The 26,977-nt window shown below is 40.0% G+C and overlaps 1 protein-coding gene across 3 annotated transcripts in view; it reads left to right on the top strand.

The window, feature by feature from the left end:
• LOC149179520 (nicotinate phosphoribosyltransferase 1-like) overlaps positions 1 to 26,977 on the top strand; it is a 496,243-nt gene that overhangs the window by 124,125 nt on the left and 345,141 nt on the right. For all 3 annotated transcript variants that reach the window (XM_089415680.1, XM_089415682.1, XM_089415681.1), the window contains 3 exons: positions 6,044 to 6,163; positions 6,346 to 6,480; positions 6,564 to 6,625. In XM_089415680.1, coding sequence (XP_089271806.1) covers positions 6,044 to 6,163; positions 6,346 to 6,480; positions 6,564 to 6,625 — 317 coding nt within the window. The remainder of the gene's footprint in view (positions 1 to 6,043; positions 6,164 to 6,345; positions 6,481 to 6,563; positions 6,626 to 26,977) is intronic.

The raw sequence follows: 26,977 nt of genomic DNA on the forward strand, positions 1-26,977 counted from the left end.
TGCCAGGAAGGATGGTGCGAGTTACCAGTTAGCCAGTTCGATTACAGGAAGGGAGTGTGAATTGTAGGAAAGGGCCGAGTTGATTTGCAAAGGGAGACAATGAAGTTTTCCAATTCAATTTGTTCAGAGGTGGAGATAAAAATATTTCCAAAGCTGAGCCAATGTTAGGCAATGATTGTTGTAATTTCTCAATAGCAGTTTTTGTTGAAGATATTAATAAAAATACCCTTATATTCGAAAACTTGTTTTCCTTGCATTGGGTTTTTTCTAGTGACATTTTGTCCAAAAATAATAATGTAAATTGTGTGGTTGATTTTCCATATATTTCTTGTAATTTTGTTTTTGTGAGCAATGTTGTTTATGTTATTATTCATTACTTTCTGCATATGAATTAATTTGTCGTGAATAAGTAACATGAAATAATTAATTGGGATAATAACGCCTTCTGGGTAGCTAGAATTATCACATATTTTTCAACAATGATTGCATGAATGTCATTGGGTCCAGGTATCCACTTGTGATACGTATTGGGTAAAGGATGAGGAGCATCAGGATGGTCACTCAAATTCAAAGGCCCGAAGGCAACAATAATCAAGGGTCTATCCATTGTTATGGTAGGGTAGTATTATCAACAACGAGTTGTCTAACCACTTGACTATCGGGATTAATGGGAGAGGTAGAAGCCTCAGTAGTCTTCTTGGTAGTTTTCTCTTTCTCAGAACTATGGTCCTTGTTAACCCACCACTAGTGAATGACCCTATAGGAGAATTTTTCTCCTAGATTTGTCTTCAGACGACAATGAATAGACCCTTGCAGCAACCAAATAGCTCGATGTGCCACCATTCTCCGCCACCCAAGTCAGACATTATGTGCCCTTGCCCATTTGTTATGATCATATGTTTGAAGGTGAGCCTTCCAACCTCGAAGGTATGGCTTTCATTGTGTAATCGGGTATATTCGATTCTTTTTCTTGGAAACATTTGGACATGGATTAGTGGGGAGATTCAACTGAAAGAATGGGCTTGGTTTGTACTCTTGTCCCATAGTCCCAACTAGCGGTTAGTCTTGTATTCTAGTCCCGTAGGATCTCCTCTATTGGCTACTAGCTTTAGGAGTGGCACTAAAGGGGAAACCCTAATTCTGGTTGTGTGGTCCCGCTACTCGACACCACATATCTCATTCCTCTTCGCTCATTATAACCCCTTTGGACACTTTTCCCATCAGCTCCACATTTGTCCATTGGGTCCACAAGGTGTTAGCCTCCCCCTCCCCTTGTCCACTCTTTGGGTTGGGCCTGGAACAATACCCTGGAGGTCAATGCAGCTAGGAAGAAAGTTAAAAGCATAATTTGGCCACTTACAACAAGAAATGTACCACAACATGCAAAGATGGCTGGGGCATTTTTGGTGTCATTGCCAAGGAGGAAGCAGGTCTGCCTCCTTGGTCAAGTATTTGAATTTTGAAGAGGTGATTCCTTTAATGACAATATAGATCCTCTTCTAGTGACTCCATTGGAAGAACGAAGCCCTTGTTCTTCATTGAACCTCAAAGTCAATGCTTGTAGGGTGAAGCAAGCATCTCTCAAGGCATTTTGAATTCACCTTGGCAACCCTTGCATGATTGATATGTGTAACCTAATAGAATGTCTTACCTTGATGAAATCCCCGCCTTGGACATCGCTAGCATTCCTGGGTACTCGAATCATGTGACCTTCAACATGATATTTAGGGTGCCCAAGTTTGATGGTGATCCATCATGCGGCAAGGTTCACTACATATACCTCAAAAGCTGATGTGGTTCATCATGATGTTCTCATAATGTTGTTCATAAGGTCCCTTCAAGGTCATGACTCATGGTTATATAATTGCAAGCCTAGGAGTATTTCATCAATTGAAGCACTCTTTGATAACTTTTTGGAGCATTATCAAACTAAGGACTAGGCTTGCCCAACATTAGATATTGATTTTCAAAAGGAAGCCTTCATTGAACATGAGGAGGATCATGAGGAAGAAGAGGATCCCTTTCTTGATCATCAAGATGAGGTCATTGATGAAGATATTAAGGGAGATCTTGAATGGGAGCAAGATAAGGAGCTTGATGAAGAGGGTTCCTTAGAAAGTAGAATTGAAGATAGCCCCATCTTTTTCAAGGACGTTGTCTCTGACATTGTACATATCAAGGACCTTGAGAAAGATGACCCCATTAACCCCTTGGACGTTGACATTAGTGATTACTTGCACATTGAAGTAGGGAAGTGGGAGATCATGAGCCATCGTTTTGACAAGGACCCTATCTATGATACCGATGATGATATCAATAATAACCTTGTCTTTCCCTACCTTCCTTATGATCCTGGAGGTGTATTTGAGTCATCCATGGACCCTCTCATCATTCCTCGATGCACAATCATTAATGATGATGAGCCTAGGTCATTTCCCCCTTTTGAATATGGTCATGCGGACAGTTCTAGGCATGGATTAGTGGGGGGATTCGGTAGAAAGGATGGGCTTGGTTTGTACTCTTTTCCCCCTTGTCCCTTGGGATCTCCTTTATTGGCTACTAGCTTTAGGAGTGGCACAACATGGGAAATCTCGTTTTTGGTTGCGTGGTCCCACTTCTCGACACCACATAAATCACTCGTCTCCACTCATTATAACCCCTTTCCACATATTTCCCATCTAGGTCCACATTTGTCCATTGGGTCCACAAGGAGTTAGCCTCCCTTCCCTTGTCCACACTTTGGGTTGGATCTGGAATGATGCTTCGAAGGTTGATGCACAGCTAAAAAGAAAGTAAAAAGCATAATTTGGCCACTCTCAACAAGAAATGTACCATAAAATGCAAAAGATGGCCGGGACACACAAATTTAGTACGTGGGCAAAAGCCAACATGAGCTCTACCCCCTATCACTATGGCCATCACCTTGGTTCCTTAGGCCCCTATATTAGCCCCCCTGCATCATTAAGGAACCCTTGATTGCCCTAACTCCTGGTGGGTGATGAACTGCTCAAACTTTAAGGGGGTATTCGCTGCTATATCATTCACATCATGTTCTCCTTCCCTGGAGCCCTGAGCAGTTATAAAAGAAAAATCAATAAAAAGGAAAAAGACATATGAAGAAGGGTAGAAAAACAAAGGCCTGCCTAAGTGTTGTTACATGGCTTAATAGTCATACTAGAATCATTTTTACAATAATACTGCAGAATTTGGGATTATAATGATGATAATGACTGAAATTTTTTTGTCCATTGTTGTGTACTCTGCTGCTTGGATATGCTGACATGTACATGGTCAACAGATCCACTCACATCAGAATGTATAAGATCTAAAAGTCCTTTGGACATGCGATCACTGCTTGAAAGTGGTCCTTTGGTATTCTTCCCAAGTGCACATCAAACTCCTTCATGTTCAACCTTGATTTCCGGAAAACCTGTAACAAATTCTCTCATTGTAGGCAAGGCTTTGTAGTGAATGTGTGCAATTCTTCGGTGCCATAGTTCACAAAGATCAGTGTCATTATGTATCAATGCTTGAATTGATCGTCCTAGGAGTCTATACAAGCCTTTTTCTAGCACACCAATTACTTTGGCAGAATCTATGTAGAGCCTTTCTTCCATGCTAGAACTTGACTGTCAACAAAAGCAACTCTATACTCTTTATCTTCTAAGCATGAACTAGAGACCAAATTGTTTTTCAAGCCAGATTAATATAAATATTATTTAAGAAAATGTTACCTCCTGATTCCAGTTGAAAGGATGTTGAACCAATAACTTTGACTGCATATTTGCCTTCGTTATCAAGCTCCACTTTTTGTGTAGTCTTCTTTTCCACCAACTCTATGAGGCTTTCACAACTTCCTGTCATATGTCTGGAAGCACCACTATCGACTAACCAAACATCATTGTTAGCAATAGAACCTGTAAGAGCAGAATAAAAGAAAAAGTTATCATCATCATTCTTTGGCTTCTTCATATGTGCTTGGCCATCAAAATCTGCAGTTGAGGCATGTTTCTTGCTCCTTTTCTTTCTGTTATTATTTTTTTAGGATACTTGTCTTGAAAGTGGCCATACTTTTGACAACAAAACATTAAACTCTTGACATATCCTTCCTTCCTTGAGAGGGAGGAGGTCTTCTTCCTGGAGCGGGCCTTCTTCCTGCATTCCTTTGAAACCTTCCAAAATTCTTCTTCCTCTGCCATTCCTAGATTGAGCTGCAAATGCTTGATCACCATCTTGAGGTCTTTGAATCCTCCCTCTTGAGACAAGTCTAGATTCCTCTTGAGTGCAAGAGGCCCATAATTCATCAAAACTTGGAACTTCCTTTCTTCCACAAATGCTGGCTGCAAATGCATCCCATGAAAAAGGCAAACCATTGAGTGTTGTAGTTATAAGCTCTGCATCAGAAACCGGTTCTTCAATAGCTTTAAGTTGATCTCTCAATTGAGAGATCCTTATGAAATAAGAAGCCACAGTATCATCCTTTGTCATTCGAACATCACAAAGTTGATTCTTCAAACTCATTTTCTAACCAATGTTATTGATGGAGTACAATCCTACTAGAGCATCATACATAGCTTTTGGAGTTTCCAAATCAGAAATATATGGGATCAAGTGATCTCTAATGGACTCAACAATGATCCTCATGGCAGTGATCTCATTCTTCTTGAATCTTGCCTTTCCTTCATTGTCTTGAGGTTCAGTCACTTTGCCCTTCACATGATTGAAGACATCGTTTTCCTCAAGAATAAGATCAATCCTTTTCTTCCAAGCCCTGAAGTTAGTAGCACCTTCTAACTTGTTCTCTGTCCTACTATACGAACCCTTGGTCATAGATAAGTGAAGTCTGGACAATAATCAGATTGCAGAAGTAGGTCTCTTAAGAGTGATCTCAATGCCCTTTCCTTCACCAAAGCTCTGATACCATGTTGATTTTTATAGTGCAATTAAGACAAGCACAATTTTTCTGCGAGATAATTACTTCCAATGATACAATTACTTCTTTAACACATTCAGATCATTAAGCAATTACACTTAAGAAAATTTCAACCATAAATGATGTAGGGCAGTAGAGATCATAGTAGAATAAAGATGCACAAGAGACAAAAGTGTACCCTGTGAAAACCTTAAAAGCAGGGGAAAAACCAAGCAATCTTTTCTTAGGAGAAATTGTCCAATTCAATCGATTTAGATATCTGAATTCCCAGTCAAAATATCATTCCATTGACCAAACTAAACTCCAAGTCAAACCAGTAAAGGGAGAGAGAAAAAGTCAAAGTTCTGCTCACAAGTTAAAGAGGTCAAAATTTGGCCTGCTGCTGCTCCTGGTCAACTGAGGCCAAGCGGCCGAATTTCGGCCCTGCTGCTCCACAGAAAAGTTTGGTCAAGATGCCCAGTTTGACCTGCGGTCAAAGCCAGTCAACAGTGCGGTCAATTGTCCAGTTTTCTTGCTTCAAAGATTCGGTCAAGTCCAGTCAAAGATGCCCAGAATATGCTCAGAGTATTCGTCCCTCAATCAGTCAAAGATTCCAAGTCAAATCAGCCAGAATATGCCCACAATATTTGTCCTTCAATTAGTCAAAGCTTCCAAGTCAAAGCAGCTAGAATATATCAAGGTCAACACTGGTCAAAGACAATCAAACTTCTCTGGTCAAAGAAACTTCTTCTTTGCATGTGTGAGCTGAAATCTTCTTGTTGTAGGTGATCCGAATGATGCCAAATGTGGAGGACGAGCTCTCATTATATATGAGTGTGATCAAGTGGAATTAAGTCATGGGTCAAACCCCTTCATGTGGTGGGGCCGACCTGTCTATCATGGAGCCTACATGAACCATATAAAAAATAATAATTTTCTTTTTGACTTGTTGAATTCAAATACCGACCACAGCTACATATTTTCAACATAAACTAGATTGTTTTAATTTTCCATTGACCCTTGGGTCCAATTGCTGATATCTTATTGTAAGACTTGAAGCAATTACAACAAATTTGAAAGTTTTAGTGTGTTTGGGTGTTGCTCATCTATCAGTGCATGCTGATATTGCAGGACGGATTCTTCAGTTATCTGAGAGAACTCAATTGTTTAGACATTGAGATATATGCAATACCGGAAGGTTCCATTGTTTTCCCTAAGATACCCCTCATGAGAGTCGAGGGCTCAGTTGCAGTAAGTTCCATTGGTCCCACCATTTGGTTATAGTTCATGATTTGTTCAGGCGTATTTCATTTCTTTCTCTGCATGATGTTCTACATATTGAAGTTGAATTCTAGAAGCTATTTTAGCTACCTGAAATTCCATTCTATGAGTTCCACATTTTTTAGCTGATGTGTTGTCACTGTATTTTTCAGGTTGTACAGCTTTTGGAAACACCATTTGTGAATTTGATCAATTATGCGTCATTGGTTACTACAAATGCTGCAAGGCATAGGCGTGTTGCTGGGAATTCTAAACTTTTGCTTGAATTTGGACTCCGCCGTGCTCAAGTAAGCTGGCACTTGGTTTTGAGAATATTAAAGGTCTTTTCTAATATTTGTGTCTAAGCCTGGTTTGTCATTTTCCTATGCAGGGCCCTGATGGAGCGATCAGTGCATCAAAATATTGTTACCTAGGTGGATTTGATGCAACCAGGTTCTTCTCCATTGAACTCTCAAGGCGGGAATAACTTCTGCTTAAGTTTGGTGTATACTTAGTTTTAAGGGTTATAATTTGTTATTCATGTTAAAAGGAAGAGAGAGGTGTACTCTATTTTATTGGGAAAATATACGTTTTTCCAGTCTAATAAATATAGCATGTCAAGAAGGATTGTTTGTTTTGAAGAGCAATATGTTATCAAAGATGATATTGCAGTTACTACCTGTACCTAAAAGAAAAGCTTTTACAAAAATTAGGAATTACAGTGGTATGAAGTGGATAGAATAATTAGAGATTGTAGGTGCATATGGATTCTAGCATATTACCTAGATCCTATGTAATTTTTTAAGGAAAAGGTGGAAAAGTGTGGCAATTTGCTGGTACTATGGTAGTCTGGTGTCTCTCATTTGTAAGCATGGATTAACAAAAACAAAGATGAGGCATGTTCTCACTAAGAACAAGAGTTATAGGTCTGCATGGGAGGGCACTCACCTTAACAAATTTTGCAAATAAATGAATGCTACAATGTTTGGAATCCTGTAGAAAAGGCCAACACAACAGATAGGCGATTTTTCTCTTTTTTAAAGCTGAGTTCATAACAGAAAAGTAATTAATAGATGCTATTAATCCCCAAAATTGCTGTAGATTACCAAAGCCCAGGACTTTTGCATTATCTGAGAATTTTTATGAAAAATAACTGTGCCAATTGCAGAGGTATGCAACCTGGTTATTAACAGAGCATCCAACGAGTTATATCAAATGAGAATGAGGAAAATGCTTGATACTTATACATACTATGTGCACTGAAATGATATTGCTGGGCCAACTTGTAGAATAGGTCTAGAGCCGGCCTTGGATAGAATAGAATTCTAATTTGAAGGGTTGAGCTGACCTGTTTAGGGTCAAGGATTGAATTAAAATAACGTTTCTTTTGGGTCGACCTTTAAAACCTCTCAATTAATGATTGTTAAAGTGTCGAGCTTACATAAATGGAGGCTGGAGCATGCCTGGAAGGCTGCCTTACGCACTTGGTCAAATGACATTTTGGGCTTTGTGCCCACTTTAGAGGCTTTTGATGAGAGATGTGGATAGTGCATGGAGTTACATGGTTGAAGGGCCTTTGGAGGTTGAATGCTACACCAAAGCATCCCTTATGCCCTTCATTTGTGGGGTTTGGTTGTGTTTGAAGGTTCATACCCCTTTGATTTTGTACATGTGGCAATAAAAAACCTAGATTTTGTGTAATTTTAGATTATTTAATTCTGGAGAGGGACTTTTGCCTCTCCTTAGGCTAATTTAGGGGATTTTAGTACAAAAAATCAATATTTTAATGCGAGGAATGTTGAGCACCACCTCTATAAATAGAGGTGCACTTCCTCTCATTTTGTTCATGGTGAGATTTGGGGTAGAAATCTATTAGGAGGTCTGAAATTTTTGTGGTTTTTCTCCCTTATAATTTGGCTATGGATTTATTAGTTGTGTTATTTTTCTTTGCTGGAATTGTGATATGATGTGATCCCTTTTCATGGTGTTTATGGTTGATCTTAAATGATGCATGGTGAAGTAATTTAGTTCATTTGATCTATCCTCTTATAATTTTCCATGGGATGAATGTTTGTGTGCTAAGTTAGTTTATTTGGCATTTGCTTCATTGTCCCTTTTTGAGCGAAATCCTTCTTCCAAGTATTTGAGGAATAGAGATATTTGAGATCCCATATCTCAAACCTTAGCCTAAGTTAGTTTATTTGCCCTCGCTTGTTTGTATCTAGTTATCACTTCAAGGAAACCCTAGAATTGTTTAATTCCTTGATTGCATATGCCCAATATAGGCATTGATCTTCTATCCTCCAACACCCATTTTTCTTTATAATCATTTAAAGTGTTTTGATAGTGTTTCCTCTCCAAGACTATCCAACAATCCATTGCTTATGTGTTTGGGAACGTATTTGAGCCTTTATTGGTTGACCTAAATCTTTAGATTGAGCCATGGGAACCTTTGAACTCAAACTTGGAACTACGACAAATACCAAATTAATCACACTGCAACTTTCACAAATAAAACTGTGGAAATAATAGCATTGGAAACTGAGAAATGCTAGCACACACACATACAAATTAACACTGTTGTTTTTGGACAAAAGTCCTTGGAAAAACCCAATGCGGGAAAACTGGCGTAGTAGATGAGGGTTTTATTTTATTATGCAGTACTGAAATCTATGTACAATCTATGGATTCCCAACTAGCAATCCAAACAGCAAGAAAATCTGAGCAAAATTATCTGAAGGAATTACCCTTCCTCCACAAGCAATCCCGACACAATTTCTCTTCAGAAACTCGTTCTCCTGGACCCTATGCGTTAGCCTCTGCGCTGCTCTGTGTAGACTCTATGACGTATAGCTTCTGAATTGCCTCTGATGAAGTCGTTCTTCCTCTCTTTGTTGATAAAATTGCTTCTTCGACACTTTGGACCCTCTGCCCGACCTCTGGAACTGAAAACAAATTTCTCTCCAGCAAAATCAAATTGCTTTTGAAGCAATTGCACAGATCTTTGGAAATCGATCTGCCAAGAAAATCAAACTTCAGAAATATGAGTCTACTTTTATTAGTTACCATTCTCTCTATTCATCATGTTCTTCATGGCATAAGATTAGTATATCTTTTCTCGTTTTGCTTCCTTCATTATGTACCCGTAACATTCATTGACAAGTACCACCAAAATATACAAATACAAGAGCATGATCATGATTTTGATAATCTAGGGATACTTTAGGGAGGGAGAATTCCTAGAGATTTCATATCCAAACCCTAAGTCTTTTGATATTACTTTTAGAAACATCAACCCTATAGTTTGAATCTCAAATCCAATTCTACCCTCACTAGGGTTTTCCATTTCACCCTAGACTCCCTACAAACCCTAGAGACCAAAAGTTAGGGTTTTTATAAGAGAATAGAATACGGTTAGGGTTTTTCTTATGACTAGGGTTTCCAAATACCAACTAGGGTTTACAAAAAACTTAGATGCCAACAACTTCCAACAATATGAAGACTACAAACCCTAGAACCAAAAAGGGAAATCTCAAAACCCTAATTTGATTTAGGTTAGACCTTATATGGATAAAAACAATTATAGTACCTCAAGGACTACATACCTTAGTCCTCCAAGATCACAAGAAGTCTGCTGCAATGATTTCTTCAAGATGCCATGATCTTCTTGCTGCTTTTAAGAATGAATACTCAAAGATGCTGAGGTCAAGGACTGCCTTCAAAGGTACTGCAACTTTCATTGATGTCAATGCCTTCTCAAGAGCAATGTTCTACACAAAGTGATTAACTGTAGCTCAATAATCCTTCAAGCTTGGCACCTGTTATTGCTCAAACTAACAGGGGTCCTGTTGTCGCCCAAACTATATAGGCAAGATGTGACAATGCTCAGGGCGGGGGCTATCGCTTTGATCCCTCTCTGTTCTAGCTGTCTCCCTACAACAAGCTATGGGGAGTAGTCCCTATGAAAAGTGAAGATGAGAGACTTGTTGGCAACCAACAAATCCGGGAGACAAAACTGAATGGCCTAGCAACCTGGTTGAATTAGCAAGTTAAATGATTGGATTAGATTATTGTGAAAGATCAGTGCCTTAAATGGAGTCAATTACTTGCTTAAGACAAATTATTTACCAAGTCACCGGATGAACAATTGTTGCTTAAGGAATGCTTCACTATCCTAAATGAGATGCAAATCCTTCAATCTAGGTGAAATGCAAGATCTTGGTTAATTTTATATTATATGCCTATTCTAAGTTGTGAAAATTTGGATGCCCAAATTTCTACTGCAGCAACTGGTTATGTTTCTTCTATTTGTTAATTACTGAACAAAATTATTTACTGTTTCCTATAGTAAACACTAAAACTAATACACTGCAACCTTCACCATTTAAATAAAATGCGGAAACAAGAAACTGAACAAGAAGGAAACACAACAAATCTACACAATCATTTTTGGACAAATGTCCCCAGAAAAACCTAGTATAGGAAAACCGGTGCAACAACTAAGGGTTTTATTATTATGTAGTAGTAATTTTCGAATACAATCTCTGGATGCCCTCCTGGCCATCCAGTACAGAGAATATCACTGACAAAGAGATAAGTGAGATTACCTCACACTAACATTGGAGATCTAATTGATCCAACCACTGAATGAACAACCCTTGGCTGCCTCTGCACAGTCACTGCGTCAACCCAACATCATAGCCTCTAGGGTCTACGTCACCCCTTTCACTGATCGATTTGCTGCCTAGGAACTTCGACTTTCACCTCCCGGTCTCACACCCCGACTTCTGGCCTTTGAAATTGATTCCTCTAGCAAATTTTCAGATCTCCTCAAGGCTCTACATTTCCTTTGCATGGCCCTGTGTCAGCCTCTTCTGGCTTTACGTTGCCTCTCCCGGATCTCTCTCTGCCTTCTCTGTTGAGTATTTCTGGATCATGCGAAATCTCCAACCGGAACTATCCCTGCCTCTCACCGCAAAAGATCACTTCGAAATTTCTCACCGGCAGCTGCTCTGCTTCAGAAATTCGATCTTCTGATCTTCTCTTCTATGTGTGTTCTCCATGTGCCCCTCAAGCCTCTTCTTAGTTGGATAACCAACGACCTAGATTAACTTCTAATCAATGGCTTAGATCATTCTGGCTTGATCCTCGTCTTCTTCTAGAAGTTACACCGATAGTTTAGATTAATACCCATTAATTATTTTAATTTCCTAAGTTTAGACTTAGGGTCCCATTAAAAATAATTAATTATTTTAATAAAATTGTCTCTGGGTGGAATTTCCAAAAACGATTTCTGGGTATTGGAGAATGCATGTGTCTAAGCCTCCCTACAAATTTTGAGACTTAAAGCACATCCGATGCTACCAGAAATCAACACTCCCTCTTAGCGAGGAATGTGCTCTAGCAATGCAACCTGTTGGAGCATCACCCTGTTTAGTAACATCTCCTTCTGCGCTTTTGATGTCTGACATCACTTCCCTCCAACTACTGTGCAAATGTTGCATCTGTACTGCTGCTGACCCTGCCATTGTCAACACTGCATTCGTACTACAACTCCCTCTCAATTCAGCATCTATGCTACTTCTGGCATTGCCACTGCCAATACTGCATCTGCACTGCAACCTTCTCCAACTACTGCTACTACTGCTACTGCATTAACAACGGAAAAGCATCCCAAATTATTGAACCGGTGTTCAGTATAATGCATCTTGTTGTTGGAGTCTGACTGCTACTAGTCTCTACGCTGACCCTCTAAAGCCTCTGCGCTGCTGCTGACCTTTGCTCTGTGCCAACTGCACTGTTGTCAACTCTAACTCCGCGCTACTCAGTGTCTGGCGCTCCTAGCCACTGTAACTGTCACTCTGAGACTCCCTCTGCATCAATTGACCCGGTCCATCCTGCTACTACTGATTTGGTTTCCCGTAGCAAGGAATTGATCCGAGAGGTGGGCTCCTCAAGGATCCTGCCCATCTGCAGTCCTTTCGAACTACAACTCTAAATCACCCCACCTCCCTCTTGGAGATGCCTGGGCTGTCATGGCGAACTCCTCGATCTTCGTGGTTGCAACTTTTGGATCATGCTTCTCATCTTTGTCCTTCTTCCTGAGAGGACACTGTGTTGCGTAGTGACCGAATTCACCACACTTGAAGCATTTGATCTTCGAAACATCTTTCTTCTTCTTCTGTTGCTCCTGTTGCCCCTTGGATGCGAGGGCTGCATTCTCTTCCTTCTCCTTGGGATTTGATACTCCACTGTGAAATTGCTGGATGGCTTCCTCTTCAGGGTGGACGTTGAGCCTGGAGGCTAGATCTTTTTTCTTAGGTCTAGATCTACCTCAAAACCCCAGCAAAATTCTCTTGAAGTTCACCTGCACAAATGAATCAAAAAGATTTTATTTTTTTTCCAAAACCCCAAATATATTTACAAAATATCAAACCCCAAAATATATTAAAAGCCCAAGTGCTACAAAACAAATGAGTTAGAAGTAATTTACAAATATACAATATTTACAAAATTTAGTTGTTTTTTCTGGAGAAAATAATTTTGGGTAAATAATAATGGATGAGTGAATTTCGTAAAAATGAATATTGGTTGAAACCCTCCTGCGAAATCAAATACCATATAGAAATTGTTGAAGAACTAGGTTCTGTCTTCATAAATGTAATTTTGATCTTTGTATTTATAAAAGAAAAGAAATATTATTTTTGTTATTTATATCAATGAGTTTCTTGTTCATTGCATAGGTCTAGCACATGTCAAAGTGCTATAGGGAAGTCAAAGAGTCAAAAGAAATGTTGAAGACCCTTAAGGGCATGTTACACCATGTATATTTATGTATGAGAGTCCAAGAAATACCTCCAAGCCAAGTCACAAGCCTCCTCCATGCAACGACATCACAAAAGGAAGCAATCCGAAGCATAGAAGTCAAGTCGGCCTCAAGTCATCAAGTCGGCCTAAAGGAGTAGACCTCTATATATAAGGGTCATTCCACCCCTCCAAAGGAACGCAATTCACCTTTGAAATCAGCGAAGGAAAAGGACAAGTATAGGGTACGAAAAAGGATGAAGAAGGAGCCTCTAGTGCAATGAAGAAGGAAGGAAGAAAACCGAAGTTAATAGGGTTGTCTTAGGGCCTATTACAGTCACACATGCGAAGAAAAGGAGGTTCTCTCTGCTGTCATAACAACCCTCCTATTATAGTCATAAAAGTTCGTTGGTTGGGCTAAGAAAGGAGTGCCTATTAGGCCTCTCACTCAAACAGAGAAGAAGACCACACAAGAGAAGGAAGGAGAGCAATCTAGCATCAGTTTCTTGAAGGAATCCCCTCACACGTGCGAAGAAATAGGGCCACACTGTTGTTACATCAGATCTGCAACTATATCTCAAGGAAGAGGTCGATTGTAAGAGGGATAATGTACTCTTCATAAGGGAAGGAGTCTACTAAGGAACAAAGAAAAATATCTCTTCTAGTGCAAGCATAACTAGGGTTGTTGGAAGAAGAACGAAGTGCCAGAAGGAGGAGGACGAAGTGCCGGAAGAAGAAGGACAAAGGCTTGACTTGTGCTTGGAGGATCTTCTTGTCAAGGGTCTAGGGTTTGGAATTTATCAATAGAAGCTTCAATAAGAGAAATTTCAAGAAGGGTTTTCCTCTCTAAGAGAGAGAGGTTTTTCCCTGGCTGAGAGCCAACATCTTGTGTTCTTGTCTCTTGTATTTTGGTAACTGTTTGATGAAGTAAGAGAACATACACTAATAATAATAATAAGAAGATTGTGTTAGCAAGAAAAGTAAAAGTACTTCACAAATTGTTATCATTGCTAGAAGAATCTCATTATAACTCAGGTGCCCTAGATTCTTCAACATGGTATCAGAGCTAAGGTGACACATCAAGGAAGGGCATCTCAAGAACACATACAAGGTTGAAGCATCAACTCTACAAGCTAAGGGTTTCAAATCCATCAAGGACAAGGAGGTCTATCATCTACTCTTCTAGATCCATCAAGGAAGACTACAAAGCAAGAAGAAGAGACTTTCATATAAAGGAACCTACAAGAAGATCCATTAAAAGAAGAATCTACATCAAGTTACATCATCTTCAAGAAAAGAAAAGCACTCCAATTCAAAGAAGTCTTCATCACCAAGCAATCTCTTTGAAGGAAGCAATTTGAAGATCACCAAGATCCAAGAAGGCAAATCATCAAATCTTCAAGGAAGGAGCAAGACTTCTTCATCATCAACACTATCAAGTAAGTACTTGTATGTCCTCTTTTAAACATATCACAATGTCTTTTTCCAAGGAAAGCAACAAATTGGTTGGGACTGCTAATTTCCTTGCATGGAAAAAGAGGATTGGTTTACTTCTCAAGGAGAATGAACTTCTAGAACACATCAAAGGGAGTATCACTATCCCTGCTAAGGAACAAACTCAAGCCCTAGCAAAATATAATAAGGATGAAACAAGGGCTCAAAGGATTCTAATAGAATCCATCAAGGACTCTCTCATTCCTTATGTTTCGAAGCTTGAAACATCGAATGAAATCTATGATAAATTGATAGAGCTATTCTCAGTTAGCACAGCTGTAGAAGTGATATCAGTGTTGTGGGGGAGCGCCCCCCCTCGATCCCGCACCCAATCTGCGCTCCGGGCAGGAACAACTCAGGAGCGGGTCGGGAGATCGCTCCCAGATTTTTTTTTTCGCTCCCTGCCATTTGCCAGATTGAATTCGGGAGCATTGCTCCCATCGCTCCCGGAGCGATTTTTATAGCACGGGAGTGGTCGGGAAGCGATCGCTCCCGACTGCTCCCGAGTTATAAAAAACGCTCCCGGCAGCCAAAAAATCGGGCAGAAAAAAAGTCGCGCGGAAAGAAAATAATTTCCGCCGGGAAAAAAAAACGCCATTGGTAAAAAAAAAAGGGAGGAAAGGGAGGGAGGGAGGGAATATAAATAAACCTTCCCTCTAATGAATTCATTATTTTAGAAATTGTGTGAGTGAGAGTGAGAGTGAGAGCAAGAGAGAGTAAGAGAGAGTGAGGAGCAAGAGAGAGTGAGGGGCAAGAGAGCAAGTGAGAGTGAGAGCAAGGAGCAAGGAGAGAGCAAGTGCCAAGGAGCAAGGAGCAAGAAGAGATTGGAGGCCAAAGAGGTAGGCTCTATTCTAGCAATTTTTTTTTTAATGTTCATTACTAAATAAATAAATAATTTTTTTCTCCCATGGACCCATTCCCATTCCATTTTTTTCAGATTTAGAATTTCAAATTTCAAACATCATGGTTATATTTCTTGGCATTTTCTTCTTCTTGGTTCCTTTTTTGGTTATTATGGTGTTGGAGAGTAGAAAAATGAGGGTTGAAAATGAAGAAGGGGATGAAGAAGTGGGTCATAGTGGATTTGATGAAAACTCCGGAGAGGAGGAGTTAGAGGAGAGTGAACATGAGTCTCAAAAAAATAAACAAGACCAAATTCCATTATGGAAATATTAATAGGCCTAAAGTAGGGAAAGGGGTTGGAACCACTAAATTTTGATTGCCCCCATTGCAACAATAATTACATAGGTTCATACACCTATGCCAGAAAGCACCTCTGCGGGAAAAGGCCATGGGATGGAGATAAACAAATAGGAATCAAAACTTGTACAGGTGTGTCAGCAACAAATAGAGCCAAATACATAAGGGAAGAGGAGGAAGCCCAATACAAAACTAAAAAATCAAAGGGTTTCTTTGAACCAAGCTCACAATCACATGCACAAAGAACTCCTTTAGCATCCTCCCAAGGCAATGGATATGTATTATGGAGGCATAGGGTCACCAAGTTTAAGGCGTAGAAGCATATCAGATTTCCTTGATGAAGGGTGTAGGAATGATGTGGATTCAAAAGTTTACAGGTTTCTCTATGCATGTGGGATACCATTCAATGTTCTTCGCTCACCTTATTGGCACGAAATGGTTTCTGCCATAAATGATGCCCCTAAAGGATACAAGAGCCCTGGGTATGAGAAGGCTAGAACCGTTGGACTTGATCATGAAAAAGCAAAAATATCACATTGTTTGAGTAGAATGACAAGTTCTTGCACTACCATGGGGTGTCCATTGTATCTGATGGATGGACAAATGTAAAAGGCAAGCCATTGATAAGTGTTCTTGTTGTGTCTGTTAGTGGTGCCATCTTTCTTTCAGCATATGATTACTCAGACAAGTTCAAGACCGGCATCAACATTGTAGAACCATTACTTGAAACAATTGACCGTATTGGGCCATACAATGTCATCCAAGTCATCACTGATAATGCTCCTAATTGTAAGGCAGCGGGAGCAATTATTGAGGATAAATACCCCAACATATTTTGGTCTGGGTGTTTGGTTCACACAATGAACCTTTTGATGCAGGATATTATTAAGAACAAAAACGAACAATACAATGGATTGGTGATTTGTATAAGAGAGTCAAAGAAATGATACAATTTATTACAAATCATAGCAATACCCATGGCCTTTTCTGCAGTCACTCAAGATTGGAGTTGTTGAAGATTGCGAGGACTAGATTTGGTAGCTATTACCTCACCTTTAGGCGCCTTTTGAAGATAAGAGAGTCGTTGGCTAGCATGTTATCAAGTCCACACTGGTAGGTATGAAAGGAAAGGGCTACAAATGCAGCTGACAGGCAAGGTTTTGAACAAGTGGAGGAGACCACTCTTGATGGTATGTTTTGGGCACGTGTGAGGCAAATATTGGATTTCACCAAGCCCTTTTATCACATGATTCGGTTTGCAAATACAGATAAACTAGTGATTGGCGAGGTGTATGAGCAGATGGATACCATGTTGGGGCAAATAAAAGATATTGTTCATAAAAATGATCCCAACTTGTATAAACTGATTCACGGTTGTGTGTGTATACGGTGGGATAAACTTAATGTTCCACTACATGCCTTGGCATATATCCTTACGTCAAAATACTACTCTACATCTCGGCTGGGCCAACCTGCACCAGGGGGTGGGGTTAGGGTCAAAGCCCATATAGATGATGAGGTATCTACATGATATTTGCAAGCATTAGACAAGTTGATACCTGATAGGGAGGAATGTGCTAGTTTGCATCTTGAATTAGGCAGATATTCCAGTTGCATTGGTTTGTTTGGTACCTTTCATGCAATGGAAGATAGAGATAGATTTGATGCTCTCACATGGTGGGAAGCATATGGCGGCCAGGGACTTTTGCCAAAATTGGCAAAAAAAGTTATCTCACAGGTTGTAAATACTTCTTCTGCAAAGAGGTGTTGGAGCACCTACAGCTTCATACATAATGTGAAAAGAAACAGACTCAATGAAAACCGAGCAGAAAGCTTGGTTTATGTGCACTACAACTTGAGGTTGTTGAGTCATTACTATAATCGGGCTTTTGAGGATCCAACATATAAAATTTGGGACAACCATCCAGAGGATGATAATTTGGAGGATGGCACTATACATCTTGAAGAACTGGAAGCGAAACTTATGAGAGAGGAAGATGAACCAACGACCATGCCACCTCCATCATCCAGTAGTAGTGCTTGAGTTCCGAGTCTTGTTCCTTCGCTGTCGCCGCCTCCATCTACACCCTCACGTGGAGAGCATGTGTCTTCTGGTTCTGGTCGTCGGTTTGTGCGGGAGGAGACTCCTAGAAGACCACCACGACCTACTCATATATCAGACACTTCTCGTGGCAAGGGCCACATGAAGTAGTAAATAATAGATTTACAGTTTACTTGTCTTTTCTAGTTTCTATTAGTTTTCATAACTGTTGACTCTTTCATATTTATTATGATATTTTTTGTAAACAATATATGACAATTTAAGTTTGAAGTTTGAAGTTGGCAATTATAACTCATTGGTAATGATTCTGAATTATGAATATGATGCTTCGTGAAAGTTGTTTCATTTCATTTTATAACATTTCATTTCATGTTAGATATTATTTCTTGTAATGGTTAAACTTAGCTTACAAGTACAACTTTGGTGATCAATGATGATAAATGTTACATATTGAATTTTCAATTTTGAAAGCTTGAAGTTGAAACTTTAAGATTGATGAATCATGATTCACGAGACTCAATATGTTGTATGTTACTAACTTGTGGACGTGGTTGATGAAGATTATAACTTATAGATGATTGTTGTTATATGGTTCAACGATCAATCTATGTTTTTTTTTTTATGTTTTTTTATATCTAATTCATCATTCTACATGTTTTTGTTGACATATATGTATCAAAATATTAAAAATATATATATTATATAAAAATCGCTCCAGGATTCACTCCCAAACCGGGAGCTTTTGAAAATGTCGCTCCCGCACCCATTTTCGCTCCCGCTCCCCGCTTTCGCTCCCGCTCCCAAGTAACACTGAGTGATATCATTACATAATGAATTGTACAAGATGAAGATATCCAAGGAAGGAATAGCTCCCTACTTCATGAAAATCTCTGAGATGAGAGATCAACTACAAGAGCTAGGAGAAGTCATGTGTGAGAGAGAAATGACAACTGTAGTACTCAATGCTCTACCTGAGGATTGGGGCAACTTCACATCAAGCATATATGCCAAGAAGGAATCTACCCCACTAAATGAACTTTAGTCTCTATGCAAAATTGAGGAGACTAGACTCAAAGCCAAAGATGATGTGGGATCAAAGGAACAAGCATTTGCTGCTATGGCCAAGAGAAAAGGAAAGTTTGGCCAGTTTGGTCCACGAAGGACAGGTAACAGAGATATGTCTAAAGTCCAATGCTTTGGCGGCCAAGAATATGGACACTACAAAAGGGATTGTCCCAAGTTTAAGTAGGACAACAATAAGAGGAAAAGAGAAGAAGCTCACGTTACTCAAGAAGTGAAAGAAGAAGAGAAGAAGCAGAAAAAGGAGGACCCTCTAGATCTATACTATGACTAAGTCAACTTCTTTACATAAGTCTTCTTTCAAAGTTTTGGGTATCATAGGGACATGTAGAAGTAGGATAGAATGCATGGTTTAGGAAAAATGGCATCTTCAGGAATATAGGAGCATAATGTAGAGATAGCTCAGATAAAGATATTCATGTAGAAAGGATGTAGCTATTGAATGACCTCATCAATGCAGAAAGGAAATGATCATGATAAAATCTTAGAAAGCCACTATCATCAACAAAGAAGAAGCATTTGCAGGATGAGGACTACTAAGATCCTCCGGTGGAATCTTCAATAGAAGATTCATAACTTTCAAAAAAAGGCAGATGTCTCGATAGGAATTCCACTCATGGGATTCAAGAAAGGATGATATGTAGGCAAGAAAAAATGAAGCAAAACAAAGAGGCAATCTCAAAAAGCTATCAAAGGAAGCAAAGATGATCAAGGAAATAGTCAAGATGAGGTATGTATGCATCTATGTTTTTAGTTTAAAAGTCATGTCATCATATGTATTAATGAGCATGAGGGATGGCTCTAAAAACATGGTCAAGAATAGGGAAGATCTCTTTCATTAATAACATGCTCGAAGGCATGATTTACACACCAATAAAGGTCAACATGAGAAATGCCCTCATAAGAAGTATGAGGTGGTTGACTAAACAACCTATGAAGAAGCATATGAGAAAAGATATCAAACATGAAAGAACACCATGGTCACTAGGAATCATCATCTGACAAATTCGTTGAAGACATCTCCCGAAAAAGGCTCGAGAACTCTGACAAAGAAAGAAAAAGATCAAAGGACCCTTGACACTTAGAAAGGCCTTGGAGATATGAAGATACATGCTACTGATTCAAGTCAACAAGATGTCATGATGGAAAGCCATCTAGAAATGTACTATTTCATTTAATTTTTGAGTAATATCGGGATAAAGTCATGTAGGGCTACTAGAACAAAGTATTGAAAATGCAAGTACAACTAAAAATTCATATGATGAATATTCCGGATAGAAGCATGATGGAAAAGAAGTAGCTATATGAAGAAAGATCCATATATGTATCAAGAAGGCCACTTTCCATAAAGGAATGACATGATGAACCGAGAAGGAAAGTGTTTGATAGCTGATGCCCTACAAAGAAGAAGATCAACTGAATTTCATGACATCAAGGAGAGAAGTTGATCAAGCAGCTGAAGGATCCACAAAGAAGAAGTTGCTGATGTGTAGAAGAGTCCCTAGCTAAAAGAGAGCTTTGACAAGTTTCTAATTAAAAGGGAGCTTGGGCAAGTTCCCGGTCAGAGGGAGCTTGTGTATATTCCTTCAAGGAATGGACATATCTTCCCCAGTTGAGAGGGAGGGATAGACACTGTGAAAATTCGAGAATCCCACCCGAATCACCTACTGTAGCAACTGATTAAACTTCTCCTATCCGTTAAGTACTGAAACAAATTATTTACTGTTTCCTACAACAAATATCGAAGCTAATACATTGCAGCTTTCACTTAATTAATTAATTTGCCAAAAAAAAGAACAAACAAATAGAGAAAGATGCATAAGTGACACATTATTTTTTGGACAAATGTCCCCAGAAAAACCAGTGCAACAGCTCTGAGGGTTTTATATTATTAAGCAGTAGTTTATGAATACAACTCTAGATGCCCTTCCGACAGTCCAGTTACAGAGAAAAATAAATTGGCAGAAAAACTTAGTGAGATTACCTCACTCTACCCGACAATTCCGGCTGTTCCGGTAGCTGAACCAACTGTCCCTGGCTATCTCTGCGCTGGCCCTGTGTCAGCCTCAACAGGCTCTACGTCAGCCCAATTGGGAAACGTCTGCCCTCTGGAGCAGTTTCCAGCCCTCTCGGCTTAGAAATCTCATCTCCTCGGCAGATTTCAAATTTCTGCACTAGAAGACTGTGTTGCCTCTGTGTGAGCCCTTCTGGCTCTGTGTTGCTCTGCTTGGGCCCTTCTAGCCCAGCATCAACCCCTCCTGGGTCTACGCTGCTTCCTCATGGTGTCTCTCTGCCTCTCTACTGCTGATCCTGGGTCCTGGAGAAGATACTCCAACCCAACTATCCCTGCCCCTCACTGCAAAAACTCACTATCGAAAATCTCCTAGCAGCTGCTTTGCTTCAGAAAATCAATTCGCTGAACTCTCTCTGTGTGTTTTCCAAATGCCCATTGAGCTTTCTCTTATAATCCTCTCGTTAATCAATCAATGGCCAAGATTAAATTCTAATCAATGGCTAGGATCATATTGACTTGATCTCCGCCTTCTCCTAGAAGTTACACCCACAATTTAGATTCATACCCATTAATTATTTTAATTTCCTAAGTTTAGACTTAGGGTCACATTAAAAATAATTAATTATCTTAATAAAACTCTCTGGGTGGAATTTCCCGAAACACTTTCTGGGTTCTTTGAATACATGTGCCCAAGCCTCCTTGCAAAATTTGAGGCTTAGATCACATCCAATGGTACCCCAAATCAACACTCCCTCGTAGTGAGGAATGTGCTCTAGCAATATACGCTGCTACATACTGCTTTGACTCTGAAGCATCGTCCTTTGTGCTGCTGATGTCTGACATGTTGTCCACCAACTACAACACTGTCGCTGTAATTGTATTGCTGCTGACACTGCCACTGCCAACACTGCATCCATACTACAACTCCCTCTCAAGTGCTACATCTGTGCTGCTGCTAGCACTGCCACTGCCAACTGCTACTGCACTGCAAACTGTTGCTGCTACTCTATCAACAACAGAAAAACATCCAAAATTATTGAACTAACTGTGTTCAGTATGATACCACGTGAATGCTGGAGCTTGACTGCTGCTAGTCTCTGCACTGACCCTCTGAATATACTACGCTGCTGTTGACCTCTGCTCTGTGCCATCTGCATCACTGTCAACACTGCTCTGCGCTGCGTAGACTCTGGCACTCCTAGCCACTGCAACTGTCTCTCTGACACTCCTCGGCACCATCCGGCACTAGTCCATCCTGCTACCACAAAACTGGACTCCCGTAGCAAGGTATTGATCCAGGAGGTGGACTCCTCAAGGATCCCGCGCATTTGTAGCTATTTCGAACTACAACTCCAAATCAACCCACCTTCTTCTTGGAGGTATCTTGGTTGTCATGGCAAACTCCTCCTCTTTGATCTTCGCGGGCGCAGCCTTCAGATCGTGTTTCTCATCCTTGTCCTTCTTCTTGAGAGGACACTGAGTACTATAGTGACCAATCTCACCACACTTGAAATACTTGGTCTTTGAGACGTCCTTCTTACATCTCCACTGCTCCTGCCGTCCCTTCGATGCAAGGGCTGCATTCTCCTCCTCCTCCTTGGGCTTCGACCCACTGCTGCTGCTTCCGTCAATTTTAACCTTGACTAACTCTCTCCTCAGCTCCTCTTGTTTTAGAGATGCCCACATCTCATCCCAATTCGGTAAAGCTGCTTTGCCTAGGATACTATGGACAAAGACTTGCCACTCATCTGAGATAGAATTTAGGGCCAGTCTAACCAACTTTGAATCTTGAGGTGTATGCCCCACTGCAGACAATTTATCACGAGTCTCCTGAAGCTTCGTGAGGAATGGATCCACACGCTTCCCTTTCTGCATCTAAGAAGATCTCAGTTTTTTCTCAAGGTACATCTTCCGCTGCTCGGAAGATCCCCAATATAACATAGACAAAGTGTCCCTCATCTCCTTAGCAGTCCGTCTGCTAGCGATGTGACAGACCACATGATCCTTCACTCCATCAAGGATCATTCTTTTCGCCTTCTCAATCTCAACCTTGTATTTCTTCAACGGATCTGCATCTATAGGGACAACCACCATGTTGTCAATGTATGTCTTGAGGGCATGCTTGCCTTCCAGATGACGTAGTTGGATGCCCCATCTAACCTGTCCTTATCCCTCAAGCCATTGGTTGCCATTTCTGCCACAATGTCGAAAATATCCTCTCTCCTTTGTGTTGTTGTTGGGCTAGCCTACGCACTCCTTGCTGGAGCTAGTAAAACTGCTTCCCCTTGCTGCTGCTCAACTTTAGAGAATTCGAATTCCCTGGCTAGGATTTCTCTGAGGAAGAAATTCCCTCAACTGTGCTCCTCCTCTTTCTTCTGACAATTTTATGCCCAACAAAACGACCTGCAGAAAAAACTGCGTCCCACCAGCTCTCCTCACGCTGAGGCTTTTGCGCTGCTCCCTCTGCCCCAACAAAAACTCGATATGGAAGCCCTTCTCTCTGTCGACTCACTCGGAGGGAGACTGACTTGAACTTTCAGTCCTCTAGCTAGAACTGTGCAAACCCTTTGGGGTTTCGAATCGCTGCCTCCTGCAACTTTTTCGAACTCCTTCTTCTGCTCAGCGTTGGGTCTCTGGTACTGTTCTTTCATGGTTCACTTGCAATGCTCTGATACCATGTGAAAATCAGAGAATCTCACCCTAATCACGTACTGTAGCAACTGATTAAATTTCTCCTATCTGTTAAATTCTGAAACAAAGTATTTACTGTTTCTTACAACAAATATTGAAGCTAACACACTGCAACCTTCACTTAATTAATTAATATGCCCAAAACAAGAACAAAACAAATAGAGAAAGATGCACAAGTGACAGGGTTTTTTGGACAAATGTCCCCAGGAAAACCCAATGCGGGAAAACAGATGCAACAACTCTGAGGGTTTTATATTATTAAGCAATAGTTTTTGAATACAACTCTAGATGCCCTTCCGACAATCTAGTTACAGAGAAAAATAAACTGGCAGAAAAACTTAGTGAGATTACCTCACTCTAACCGGAAATTCCGGCTGTTCTGGCAGTTAAACCAACTACCCCCAACTATCTCTGCGCTGGCCCTGTGTTAGCCCAACTGGGAAACGTCTGCCCTTTGGAGCAGTTTCCAGCCCTCCCAGCTCAGAAATCTCAGCTCCCCGGCAGATTTCAGATTTTTGCACTGGAAGATTGTGCTGCCTCTGCGTGAGCCCTTCTGGCTCTACGTCAGCTCTGCGTGGGCCCTTCTGGCCCAGCGTCAACCCCTCCTGGGTCTGCGCTGCCTCCTCCTGGTGTCTCTCTGCCTCTCTATTGCTGATCCTGGGTCCTAGAGAAGATACTCCAACCCAACTATCCCTGCGCCTCACTACAAAAGCTCACTATCGAAAATCTCTCGGCAGCTGCTTTGCTTCAGAAAATTGATTCATTGAACTCTCTCTGTGTGTTCTCCAAGTGCCTATCAAGCCTTCTCTTATAATCCTTTCGTTGATCAATCAATGACCCAGATTATATTCTAATCAATGGCTAGGATCATATTGACTTGATTTTAATTTCCAAAGTTTAGACTTTAGGGTCACATTAAAAATAATTAATTATTTTAATAAAACTGTCTCAAGGTGGAATTTCCCAAAACACTTTCTGGGTTCTTTGGAATACATGTGCCCAAGCTTCCTTGCAAAATTTGAGGCCTAGAGCACATCCAATGCTACCCCAAATCAACAGACACAACATTCTTGTCTTCACTTTGGAAGAAATAATGGAGGATTGGGTAATCATTTGGCATCCGATGCTTTTTGAGGATGTGTAGGGCATCTAAGACAAGAGTAGGCAAGAGGACTGATATTCATTGAGGGCTAGGAACCCAAGATGAGAATAGTCCTAGAAAGTCATACTCAGTGAACACCCAGATGGGTATGTACCTTGAGAGACAATGATGAAGGTGTCTATAGTCATTGGTCTTGCCAACATTGTGCTCTGATCTAATAAGAGATAGATCTATCAATCAAGGCCTTGCTGTGGAAACAATGTTGGTTACTATGATGCTATAGAAGATGGATTGCCAATCCGATTTCTCTTATGCGAATGCTTAAAATTGAAAATAGCCAAAAACCTTTTAATGATTTATGAATACCTCCCTAGTTAAGAGGGGGTGTTGAAGAAAGTGTAACCAAGTTCGGTCTTCATAAATGTAATTTTGATCTTTGTATTTATAAAAAAAAGAAATAATTTATTTATTTATTTATATCAATGAGTTTCTTGCTCATTGCATAGGTCTAGCACATGTCAAAGTGCTATAGGGAAGTCAAAGAGTCAAAAGAAATGTTTAAGACCCTTAATGGCATGTTACACCATGTATATTTATGTATGAGAGCCCAAGAAATACCTCCAAGCCAAGTCACAAGCCTCCTCGATGCAATGACATCACAAAAGGAAGCAATCTGAAGCATAGAAGTCAAGTCGGCCTAAAGAAGGAGCATAACTCTATATATAAGGGTCATTCCACCCCTCCAAAGGAACGCAATTCACCTCTGAAATCAGCGAAGGAAAAGGACAAGTATAGGGTACGAAAAAGGACGAAGAAGGAGCCTCTAGTGCAACGAAGAAGGAAGGAAGAAAACTGAAGTTAATAGGGCTGTCTTAGGGCCTATTACAATCACACATGCGAAGAAAAGGAGGCTCTCTCTGCTGTCATAACAACCCTCCTATTATAGTCATAAAAGTTCGTTGGTTGGGCTATAAGAAAGGAGTGCCTATTAGGTCTCTCACTCAAGCGGAGAAGAAGACCACACAAGAGAAGGAAGGAGAGAAATCTAGCATCAGTTTCTTGAAGGAATCCCCTCACACATGCGAAGAAATAGGGCCACACTGCTGTTACATCAGATTTGCAACTATATCTCAAGGAAGAGGTTGATTGTAAGAGGGATAATGTACTCTTCATAAGGGAAGGAGTCTACTAAGGAACAAAGAAAAATATCTCTTCTAGTGCAAGCATAACTAGGGTTGCTACCAGTTGCCGGAAGAAGAACGAAGTGTCGGAAGGAGGAGGACGAAGTGCCGGAAGAAGAAGGACAAAGGTTTGACTTGTGCTTGGAGGATCTTCTTGTCAAGGGTCTAGGGTTTGGAATTTAACAATAGAAGCTTCAATAAGAGAAATATCAAGAAGGGTTTTCCTTTCTAAGAGAGAGAGGTTTTTCCATGGCTGAGAGCCAACATCTTGTGTTCTTGTCTCTTGTATTTTGGTAACCGTTTGATGAAGTAAGAGAACATACACTAATAATAATAATAAGAAGATTGTGTTAGCAAGTAAATGTACTTCACAAATTGTTATCATTGCTAGAAGAATCTCATTATAATTCAGGTGCCCTAGATTCTTCAACATAAATCTCAATGCCGAAACATAGTCATCCTTTCCCCACAGTCTGTGAGCTTGGAGCCCAAGGGCTAGCATACCTATAAATCTCTATTATATTCTCAAGAAAATTGTTAAATGATATAGTGAATCAGATCACCTAAGATAGAATATATGAATAGAATGTTCTTATCACCGACAAATGAAATAACAATTATTAATCAATATTTAGCTCAAAATAGAATCACACATAGCTAATACATACCACAAATCAGCGAAAGAAAAACACAATGAATTGAACCCCAAAGTCTTTCGATTATGATACAAAATGTTCCCAATAGAGGATCACCTCAATATCAGCGTTCAAGAATTTCATCCAAAGATGTCTAGTAGAAGTAAAATGACTTCCTTATATAGAGAAACCCTTCCAAGTGGAAAATAACGGCTAGTTGGCTTGATCCTCGTCAAAATAATCTCGACCATCGAAAATAGCTTGATCATCTTTTAATCTCCACCGTCAAATTTTAAATTTTGAGGAAAACTTCGAATTTTTCTTAAAACCCACTTTTAATCCAAAAATTAATATTATGGATTAATTTCCTCGAAACTTTGACTTTGACTTAACCACAAAGGTCCAAGGGCTCATTTTTTTTTAAAATATCCATTTTTGCCTTGGTGGGGGACCTCCAAAAATTGACTTTCCTTTGACCCACAAATTTTTATTTTTTTCCACTTGTAAAAAAATTAATTTCTCTATAATTATTTTTTGACTGA

Source organism: Pinus tabuliformis, chromosome 3_2 (assembly GCF_031772625.1).
Source record: "Pinus tabuliformis cultivar Carrire ecotype Pingquan chromosome 3_2, CPIR1, whole genome shotgun sequence".
In the NCBI taxonomy this organism is placed as follows: domain Eukaryota; kingdom Viridiplantae; phylum Streptophyta; class Pinopsida; order Pinales; family Pinaceae; genus Pinus; species Pinus tabuliformis.